General features: G+C 46.0%; 1 protein-coding gene across 2 annotated transcripts in view; it reads right to left on the reverse strand.

Moving 5' to 3' along the window:
- LOC110491167 (kelch domain-containing protein 8B) overlaps window positions 1–11,689 on the reverse strand; it is a 175,931-nt gene that overhangs the window by 55,226 nt on the left and 109,016 nt on the right. For both annotated transcript variants that reach the window (XR_005036607.1, XM_036947644.1), the window contains exon 3: window positions 2,213–2,437. Coding sequence is in view for 1 of the 2 variants with exons in the window: in XM_036947644.1 (XP_036803539.1) it covers window positions 2,213–2,437 (225 nt within the window). In the remaining variant the exon portion in view is untranslated. The remainder of the gene's footprint in view (window positions 1–2,212; window positions 2,438–11,689) is intronic.

An 11,689-nucleotide genomic window follows, 5' to 3' on the forward strand; every position in this document is an offset into this window, starting at 1 on the left:
TGGCTCAAATGCTGTCACAAGTAGTATCTGTAAAGTTTGTAGAAACATGTCAAACGATGTTTCATCATTCATTGGGTTGTTTTTAGCCTAAATAATCGATAATATTTCAACCGGACAATAGCGTCGTCAATATAAAAGAAAAACAAGAATGGCGCGCTCTCGGGCGTGCGCAGCAAAAAGCTCTGGGGACATCCCAGAGTCAACTCACTCAATGTGGTCATTCTCACTCATTTTTCAGAATAAAAACCTGAAACAATGTCTAAAGACTGTTCACAACTAGTGGAAGCCACAGGGAACGGAATCTGGGTCCAATCCCTTTAAATGGTGGATATGCTTTCATATTTCAAAATAATAGCACTTCCTGGATGGATTTTCCTCAGGTTTTTGCCTGACATATCAGTTATGTTATACTCACAGACGTTATTTCAACAGTTTTGGAAACTTTATACATATCCTAACTTCTGGGCCTGAGTAGCAGGCAGTTTACTTTTGGCACACTTTTCATCCAAAATTCTGAATGCCTATCCTAAAAAAGTTAAAAGTTTTGCGTGAATGCTGCCATTAATGCAGGGTTTCTGGTTAGGAAATGTTTTAATAGTCACAGTGGGTACACAATCTCCGATGCACTTGCTAATAAACTCACTCACAGTCAGCGTAAATATCAATGGTGTTGTCTGAGGCTATCTGGAACATATCCCAGTCCACATGATCGAAGCAATCCTGAAGCGTGGAATCCGATTGGTCAGACCAGCGTTGGACAAACCAGAGCATGGGCATTTCCTGTTTAAGTTTCTGTCTATAGGCTGAGAGCAACAAAATGGAGTTATGGTCAGATTTCCCAAAGGCAGGGTGGGGGAGTGCTTTGTATGCATCGCGGAAGTTAAGAGTAGCATTGATCCAGAATGCTAGCAGCCCGTGTTGTGCATTCGATATGCCGACAGAATTTAGGAAGTCATGTTCTCAGGTTATCTTTGTTAAAATCCCCAGCTACAATAAATGCAACCTCAGGATGTATGGTTTCCAGTTTACATAGTCCAGTTAAGTGTTTTTTAGGGCCGACGAGGTATATGCTTGGGGGGGATCTACACAGATGTGACTATAATCGAAGATAATTATCTTGGAAGATAATGCATTTGATTGTAAGGAATTCTAGGTCATGTGAACAAAATTAAGCGGTGGATGGTGTGTTCGCCTTCTGAGTCTGACCAGTGGGCCGCTCCGTCTGCCTCTCCTGCGGTGACCTCATGTTCTGGGTCGGCCTCTGGGATAAGATCCCATGTACAGGGTGAAGGTCTGAACAAAGGATCCACTTCTGGAAATATGTATTCCTTGTCATAATGTTGGTAAAGTTGTCATCGCTTTTATGTCCAATATTTCTTCCTGGCTGTATGTAATAATACTTGAGATTTCCTGGGCTAATAATGTAAGAAATAATACAGAAAATAACACATAAAAAAACAAACAACTGCATAGTTTCCTAAGGACCTGAAGTGAGGCGACCATCTCTGTCAGTGCCATCTTGTCCATCCAAAACATTCAAAGGCCATTTTCATCAAAAGCGAGGTTACGAGTTTATCAAATTTCAAAGCTGAAGTACTTTCCCGTTGTTCCTCAAATGCAGTGTGTGATATACCATGTTGTAGCTCTGAGTCTCTGCTTTTATCCAATGTAAAGTACACAATTTCAAATGTTGCTACATAAGACAGAATCAAGGTGGTCGATCATGTATGCTAAGCTAAATGTGTTACAGTGTGTAAGGGCAGTGTTTGAGTCTATAGGGTTGGTGTTAGCTTTTATGGAGGACATTATGCATGCATAGCTCTATAAGGGGAGACAGTTTGTTGAGCCAAATGAGTTCAGCTCACCAGTGGGACTGACTGAATGAGAGTATTGGAGCTATAGGGGGACGGACTGAATGAGAGTATTGGAGCTATAGTAGGAGGAACTGAATGAGAGTATTGAAGCTATAGTGGGACTGACTGAATGAGAGTATTGAAGCTATAGTAGGACTGACTGAATGAGAGTATTGGAGCTATAGTAGGACTGACTGAATGAGAGTATTGAAGCTATGGTAGGACTGACTGGATGAGAGTATTGGAGCTATAGTGGGACTGACTAAATGAGAGTATTGATAGAGATACAAAACAACTTAACAATACTGGGTTTTATTTAGTTATGTGGGTAGAGCACCTGTAGCACTGAAGGGACTTACCCTGTTCTGGGTCGTACTCCTCCACCGTGCTGACGAAGTGAGGTCTGGAGTAGAAGTTATGGGGGCAGGGCTGCTGGAGCCCTCCTAGACTGAAGAAGCCCCGCTCGGTGGCAGCACAGCAGGCGAAGGCTCGGCGGCTGGGGATACAGGGGTAATGCGTCCAACTCTTCATTTCCAGGTCAAAGGCCTCGAAGGCTGTGACAGGAAGCTTTCCCTGACGCCCACCTGCCAGGGAGGAGAGGAGAGGAAGGAGTGGAAGGAGAGGAGGGTGAGATGGTCAAAGGGAGTGGGCAGCAGGGCATGAGAGAGAAGGAATGACAGAGAGGGAGAGATGAAAGGTTAGAATGGGTGGGAGGGATGAGAGGAGATGTGAAGAGAGAGAGAAACAGTTAGAAAAAAGGAATAAGTGTTGGCACTCTAAAAATTAGGGGATCAACAAGGGTTCTTCTAAGATCCTCAAAGATCTTTGAAGAACCTTGGCGCTGAAAATGGCTAGCAAAAAGGTTCTTCCAAGAACCCCATAGGAGGTGGGGTTCATCGAGGAACCTCCTTAATTGGTGGGGGTTCTTGCAGGAACCTAACTGCCCATCTGAAACATTTGGATTTGAAAGGACAGCAGGTGCAGGCACTTAACTGAAAAATGTAAAGATCTCAACTTAAGGTTTGTCCCCATTATGATCTAAATGGTTTTCTGATGACACCATCTATCTATTCATATTTGTGTAAATCTTTTTAAAACAGAAAATGGACACAACTCAATGGAAATCAATCAACAAAGAGGTACGACTATGTACTGGAGGCTATAATAATATGTTAAAGGCTAGCTGAACTGCACACTTTTGTGTCTGTCTGCAGGTATACAGACAAGGAGGCATACAAAGTTATGTCAGTAGGTATTGGTATGTTATGGAGATCACATGAACCATCCTCCTCCCTTACCTCGTCAATGAAAATCCCACAGGCCTTTACACTTTGGACAAGGTATGTGTATGAAAACCATTATCAAAAAAGTTTTTTCCATTCACCACAAAAACCAAGGTATGCATATTGTTGAGTGCATGTTATGTTGATCATCTGTATAATGAAACATGTTTTATTCACAGACATCACCCTCCCTGCACCTCTGATGAATAGGAGAGGAAACCTGTTCGATCACCATGCACTGCTAAATCATTCTGGCTGTGGATACGGAGAGCATCAACACATTAACATCAACACGTCAGAGGATATACACATTGGACTTGGGGTTCTGCTGGGAGTTTACCTCATATTGGGATTTTTTTATTCCACTAAAATCATAATAAACACTGACAACTAAACTATTGCTGTTATTGTTTTGAATATTCATAATAATAATAATGGGGGGGGGGGGGGGTAATACAAATTAAGCCCTTAGGGCCTCCCCGGTGGCGCAGTGGTCTAAGGCACTGCATCGGGCTCTGTCGCAGCCGGCCGCGACCAGGAGGTCCATGGGGCAACGCACAATTGGCCTAACATCATCCGGGTTAGGGAGGGTTTGGCCGGTAGGGATATCCTTGTCTCATCGTGCACAAGCAACTCCTGTGGCAGGCCGGGCGCAGTGTGCGCTAACCAGGTCGCCAGGTGCACGGTGTTTCCTCTGACATATTGGTGCGGCTGGCTTCCGGGTTAGGATGCTCGCTGTGTTAAGAAGCAGTAGAGGCTTGGTTGGGTTGTGTTTCGGAGGACGCATGGCTTTCGACCTTCACCTCTCCCGAGCCCGTACGGGAGTTGTAGCGATGAGACAAGATAGTAATTACTAACAATTGGATACCACGAAATTGGTGAGAAAAAGCGTGGTTAAATAATTTGTTTAAATTTTTTAAATGGAACCCTGAAAGGTTCTTTGAGGATCCATTAAAATAGGTTATTTGAAGAACTTATAACGAGGGGTTCCCCAACAGTTTCAATTTGAAGAACCCCTAAAGGAAACTCCAGGAACCTTTTCTTTTTAGAGCATTCTTAATGGAAGGTTTGAAATGGTGTCCCCTTTATTAGCAATGCTGATTCCACATCTGTTAGGAGCAGCCGAATATCCTCGGGTGTGTTCTCAAATATAAGCTTGGCACATGGCCCAGTGAACATGCAGTACATCCAGCGATAAATATGTGTGTATTCTGTCTCGTTCCATTGGTTTCTCCCTTTCCAACCTCTCTGGTCCTCTCTCTCTCTCCCTCTGTGAATAATAGAGCCCCAGGCTTTCTCTCCTCCAACTCTATCCAGCACACATGACAGCTACCCAGAGAGAGAGAGAGAGAGAGAGAGAGAGAGAGAGAGAGAGAGAGAGAGAGAGAGAGAGAGAGAAAGAGACAGAGAGACACAGAGAGACACAGAGAGACACAGAGAGACACAGAGAGAGAGAGAGAGAGAGAGAGAGAGAGAGAGAGAGAGAGAGAGAAAGAGAGAGAGAGAGAGAGAGATGGGGAGAGAGAGAGATAGGGAGAGAGAGAGAGTTAGGAAGAGAGAGTGAGTGTGTGTGTGTGTGTGTGTGTGTGTGTGTGTGTGTGTGTGTGTGTCTGAGTGTGTGTGCACCCACATGCACGTACATCCTTGCGCGTGAGAGTGTGTGAGTACTGTTGAGTATTACACTTGGAGCCTGGCTGACAGTGTGTATGGTAAAGATTATACAGCCTGTCAGTCTCTCTGCTGTTGGACCTGCAGCCAGTGGAAAAGGTCCCTATTGAAACTGGAATAAAGTTTCTCTCCATGTTTGAGTAGACAGTGTCTGCAGTGCAGCATGTCAGTGTCAGGTGTTTGATCAGCCTGGACATAGTGACAGTGATCCCACTGTGATGACACGCTGATTGCTGACACCGACACAAAGCCTGGTGTACTTCAGGTTATATTCATCAGGTTATATTCATGAACATCACCTGTCATGAGAGCCAAACATGGTTAGAAACTTTCTTAAACTGTATTTATTTAACTGCATTGTTGGTTAAGGGCTGGTAAGTAAGAATTTCACGGTAAGGTCTACTACACCTGTTGTATTCAGCAGTACACTGTAAGGTCTACTACACCTGTTGTATTCAGCAGTACACTGTAAGGTCTACTACACCTGTTGTATTCAGCAGTACACTGTAAGGTCTACTACACCTGTTATATTCAGCAGTACACTGTAAGGTCTACTACACCTGTTGTATTCGGCAGTACACTATAAGGTCTACTACACCTGTTGTATTCAGCAGTACACTGTAAGGTCTACTACACCTGTTGTATTCAGCAGTACACTGTAAGGTCTACTACACCTGTTGTATTCAGCAGTACGCTGTAAGGACTACTACACCTGTTGTATTCAGCAGTACACTGTAAGGACTACTACACCTGTTATTTTCAGCAGTACACTGTAAGGGCTACTACACCTGTTATATTCAGCAGTACACTGTAAGGTCTACTACACCTGTTGTATTCAGCAGTACACTGTAAGGTCTACTACACCTGTTATATTTAGCAGTACGCTGTAAGGTCTACTACACCTGTTGTATTCAGCAGTACACTGTAAGGACTACTACACCTGTTGTATTCAGCAGTACACTGTAAGGTCTACTACACCTGTTGTATTCAGCAGTACACTGTAAGGTCTACTACACCTGTTGTATTCAGCAGTACACTGTAAGGTCTACTACACCTGTTGTATTCAGCAGTACACTGTAAGGTCTACTACACCTGTTGTATTCAGCAGTACACTGTAAGGTCTCCTACACCTGTTGTATTCAGCAGTACACTGTAAGGTCTACTACACCTGTTGTATTCAGCAGTACACTGTAAGGTCTACTACACCTGTTGTATTCAGCAGTACACTGTAAGGTCTACTACACCTGTTATATTCAGCAGTACACTGTAAGGTCTACTACACCTGTTGTATTCAGCAGTACACTGTAAGGTCTACTACACCTGTTGTATTCAGCAGTACACTGTAAGGTCTACAACACCTGTTGTATTCAGCAGTACACTGTAAGGTCTACTACACCTGTTGTATTCAGCAGTACACTGTAAGGTCTCCTACACCTGTTGTATTCAGCAGTACACTGTAAGGTCTACTACACCTGTTGTATTCAGCAGTACACTATAAGGTCTACTACACCTGTTGTATTCAGCAGTACACTGTAAGGTCTACTACACCTGTTGTATTCAGCAGTACACTGTAAGGTCTACTACACCTGTTGTATTCAGCAGTACACTGTAAGGTCTACTACACCTGTTATATTCAGCAGTACACTGTAAGGTCTACTACACCTGTTGTATTCAGCAGTACACTGTAAGGTCTACTACACCTGTTATATTCAGCAGTACACTGTAAGGACTACTACACCTGTTGTATTCAGCAGTACACTGTAAGGTCTACTACACCTGTTGTATTCAGCAGTACACTGTAAGGTCTACTACACCTGTTGTATTCAGCAGTACACTGTAAGGTCTACTACACCTGTTGTATTCAGCAGTACACTGTAAGGTCTACTACACCTGTTGTATTCAGCAGTACACTGTAAGGTCTACTACACCTGTTGTATTCAGCAGTACACTGTAAGGTCTACTATACCTGTTGTATTCAGCAGTACACTGTAAGGTCTACTACACCTGTTGTATTCAGCAGTACACTGTAAGGTCTACTACACCTGTTGTATTCAGCAGTACACTGTAAGGTCTACTACACCTGTTGTATTCAGCAGTACACTGTAAGGTCTACTACACCTGTTGTATTCAGCAGTACACTGTAAGGTCTACTATACCTGTTGTATTCAGCAGTACACTGTAAGGTCTACTACACCTGTTGTATTCAGCAGTACACTGTAAGGTCTACTACACCTGTTGTATTCAGCAGTACACTGTAAGGTCTACTACACCTGTTGTATTCAGCAGTACACTGTAAGGTCTACTACACCTGTTGTATTCAGCAGTACACGGTAAGGTCTACTACACCTGTTGTATTCAGCAGTACACTGTAAGGTCTACTACACCTGTTGTATTCAGCAGTACACTGTAAGGTCTACTATACCTGTTATATTCAGCAGTACACTGTAAGGTCTACTACACCTGTTGTATTCAGCAGTACACTGTACGGTCTACTACACCTGTTGTATTCAGCAGTACACTGTAAGGTCTACTACACCTGTTGTATTCAGCAGTACACTGTAAGGTCTACTACACCTGTTGTATTCAGCAGTACACTGTAAGGTCTACTACACCTGTTGTATTCAGCAGTACACTGTAAGGTCTACTACACCTGTTGTATTCAGCAGTACACTGTAAGGTCTACTACACCTGTTGTATTCAGCAGTACACTGTAAGGTCTACTACACCTGTTGTATTCAGCAGTACACTGTAAGGACTACTACACCTGTTGTATTCAGCAGTACACTGTAAGGTCTACTATACCTGTTGTATTCAGCAGTACACTGTAAGGTCTACTACACCTGTTATATTCAGCAGTACACTATAAGGTCTACTACACCTGTTGTATTCAGCAGTACACTGTAAGGTCTACTACACCTGTTGTATTCAGCAGTACACTGTAAGGTCTACTACACCTGTTGTATTCAGCAGTACACTGTAAGGTCTACTACACCTGTTGTATTCAGCAGTACACTGTAAGGTCTACTACACCTGTTGTATTCAGCAGTACACTGTAAGGACTACTACACCTGTTGTATTCAGCAGTACACTGTAAGGTCTACTACACCTGTTATATTCAGCAGTACACTGTAAGGTCTACTACACCTGTTGTATTCAGCAGTACACTGTAAGGTCTACTACACCTGTTGTATTCAGCAGTACACTGTAAGGTCTACTACACCTGTTGTATTCAGCAGTACACTGTAAGGTCTACTACACCTGTTGTATTCAGCAGTACACTGTAAGGTCTCCTACACCTGTTGTATTCAGCAGTACACTGTAAGGTCTACTACACCTGTTGTATTCTGCAGTACACTGTAAGGTCTACTACACCTGTTGTATTCAGCAGTACACTGTAAGGTCTACTACACCTGTTGTATTCAGCAGTACACTGTAAGGTCTACTACACCTGTTGTATTCAGCAGTACACGGTAAGGTCTACTACACCTGTTGTATTCAGCAGTACACTGTAAGGTCTACTACACCTGTTGTATTCAGCAGTACACTGTAAGGTCTACTATACCTGTTATATTCAGCAGTACACTGTAAGGTCTACTACACCTGTTGTATTCAGCAGTACACTGTACGGTCTACTACACCTGTTGTATTCAGCAGTACACTGTAAGGTCTACTACACCTGTTGTATTCAGCAGTACACTGTAAGGTCTACTACACCTGTTGTATTCAGCAGTACACTGTAAGGTCTACTACACCTGTTGTATTCAGCAGTACACTGTAAGGTCTACTACACCTGTTATATTCAGCAGTACACTGTAAGGTCTACTACACCTGTTGTATTCAGCAGTACACTGTAAGGTCTACTACACCTGTTATATTCAGCAGTACACTGTAAGGTCTACTACACCTGTTGTATTCAGCAGTACACTGTAAGGACTACTACACCTGTTATATTCAGCAGTACACTGTAAGGTCTACTACACCTGTTGTATTCAGCAGTACACTGTAAGGTCTACTACACCTGTTGTATTCAGCAGTACACTGTAAGGTCTACTATACCTGTTGTATTCAGCAGTACACTGTAAGGTCTACTACACCTGTTATATTCAGCAGTACACTGTACGGTCTACTACACCTGTTGTATTCAGCAGTACACTGTAAGGTCTACTACACCTGTTATATTCAGCAGTACACTGTAAGGTCTACTACACCTGTTGTATTCAGCAGTACACTGTAAGGTCTACTATACCTGTTATATTCAGCAGTACACTGTAAGGTCTACTACACCTGTTGTATTCAGCAGTACACTGTAAGGTCTACTACACCTGTTGTATTCAGCAGTACACTGTAAGGTCTACTACACCTGTTGTATTCAGCAGTACACTGTAAGGTCTACTACACCTGTTATATTCAGCAGTACACTGTACGGTCTACTACACCTGTTGTATTCAGCAGTACACTGTAAGGTCTACTACACCTGTTGTATTCAGCAGTACACTGTAAGGTCTACTACACCTGTTGTATTCAGCAGTACACTATAAGGTCTACTACACCTGTTGTATTCAGCAGTACACTGTAAGGTCTACTACACCTGTTATATTCAGCAGTACACTGTACGGTCTACTACACCTGTTGTATTCAGCAGTACACTGTAAGGTCTACTACACCTGCTGTATTCGGATCATGTGACTAATAACATTTGATTTGATGTAATATATTATTATTCATCCAGATCAAATGGAGTAAATAGAAACCTGCTTGTCCAAGAAGTCCAGTGTTCATGCCTGGTCACTGATACGTAATACAGAGTACATGGACATTAGATCAGTACTACTGCTTTACCTGTTGTGTTCATTTCATCCGTTCACAGTATAGTTTACAGTAGGTATTGTACTATACTGTAAAGACAGTGGTTCCCAACCTGTTTCTGTTACTGTGCCATCAAATTAATTTTGCTCTGCCCAGAGTACCCCTGAAGTACCCCATGTATATTTTACCAGTAAGTCTATGGTCTCATGGATCTTCTCAAGTACCCCCTGTAGGTAGACCAGGTACCCCCTGTGGATGGGCCAGGTACCCCCTGTGGATAGGCCAGGTACCCCTGTGGATAGGACAGGTACCCCCTGTGGATAGGCCAGGTACCCCCTGTGGATAGGCCAGGTACCCTGTGGATAGGCCAGGTACCCCCGTGGATAGGCCAGGTACCCCCTGTGGATAGGCCAGGTACCCCTGTGGATAGGCCAGGTACCCCCTGTAGGTAGGCCAGGTACCCCCTGTGGATAGGCCAGGTACCCCCTGTGGATAGGCCAGGTACCCCCTGTGGATAGGCCAGGTACCCCTGTGGATAGGCCAGGTACCCTCTGTGGATAGGCCAGGTACCCCCTGTGGATAGGCCAGGTACCCCTGTGGATAGGCCAGGTACCCCCGTGGATAGGCCAGGTACCCCCTGTGGATAGGCCAGGTACACCTGTGGATAGGCCAGGTACCCCCTGTAGGTAGGCCAGGTACCCCTGTGGATAGGACAGGTACCCCCTGTGGATAGGCCAGGTACCCCCTGTGGATAGGCCAGGTACCCTGTGGATAGGCCAGGTACCCCCGTGGATAGGCCAGGTACCCCCTGTGGATAGGCCAGGTACACCTGTGGATAGGCCAGGTACCCCCTGTAGGTAGGCCAGGTACCCCCTGTGGATAGGCCAGATACCCCCTGTGGATAGGCCAGGTACCCCTTGTGGATAGGCCAGGTACCCCTGTGGATGGGCCAGGTACCCCCTGTGGATAGGCCAGGTACCCCTGTGGATAGGCCAGGTACCCCTGTGGATAGGCCAGGTACCCCCTGTGGATAGGCCAGGTACCCCCTGTGGATAGGCCAGGTACCCCCGTGGATAGGACAGGTACCCCCGTGGATAGGCCAGGTACCCCCTGTGGATAGGCCAGGTACCCCCTGTGGATAGGCCAGGTACCCCCTGTGGATAGGCCAGGTACCCCCGTGGATAGGCCAGGTACCCCCTGTGGATAGGCCAGGCACCCCTGTGGATGGGCCAGGTACCCCCTGTGGATAGGCCAGGTACCCCCTGTGGATAGGCCAGGTACCCCTGTGGATAGGCCAGGTACCCCCTGTGGATAGGCCAGGTACCCCCTGTGGATAGGCCAGGTACCCCCGTGGATAGGACAGGTACCCCCGTGGATAGGCCAGGTACCCCCTGTGGATAGGCCAGGTACCCCTGTGGATAGGCCAGATACCCCCTGTGGATAGGCCAGGTACCCCCTGTGGATAGGCCAGGCACCCCTGTGGATGGGCCAGGTACCCCCTGTGCATAGGCCAGGTACCCCTGTGGATAGGCCAGGTACCCCCTGTGGATAGGCCAGGTACCCCTGTGGATAGGCCAGGTATCCCCTGTGGATAGGCCAGGTACCCTGTGGATAGGCCAGGTACCCCCTGTGAATAGGCCAGGTACCCCCTGTGGATGGGCCAGGTACCCCCTGTGGATGGGCCAGGTACCCCCGTGGATAGGCCAGGTACCCCCTGTGGATAGGCCAGATACCCCCTGTGGATAGGCCAGGTACCCCCTGTAGGTAGGCCAGGTACCCCCTGTAGGTAGGCCAGGTACCCCCTGTGGATGGGCCAGATACCCCCTGTGGATAGGCCAGGTACCCCTTGTGGATAGGCCAGGTACCCCCTGTGGATAGGCCAGGTACCCCCGTGGATAGGCCAGGTACCCCCTGTGGATAGGCCAGGTACCCCTGTGGATAGGCCAGGTACCCCCTGTAGGTAGGCCAGGTACCCCCTGTGGATAGGCCAGATACCCCCTGTGGATAGGCCAGGTACCCCTTGTGGATAGGCCAGGTACCACCTGTGGATAGGCCAGGTACCCCTGTGGATAGGCCAGG

Source organism: Oncorhynchus mykiss, chromosome 16 (genome assembly GCF_013265735.2).
Source record: "Oncorhynchus mykiss isolate Arlee chromosome 16, USDA_OmykA_1.1, whole genome shotgun sequence".
NCBI lineage: Eukaryota > Metazoa > Chordata > Actinopteri > Salmoniformes > Salmonidae > Oncorhynchus > Oncorhynchus mykiss.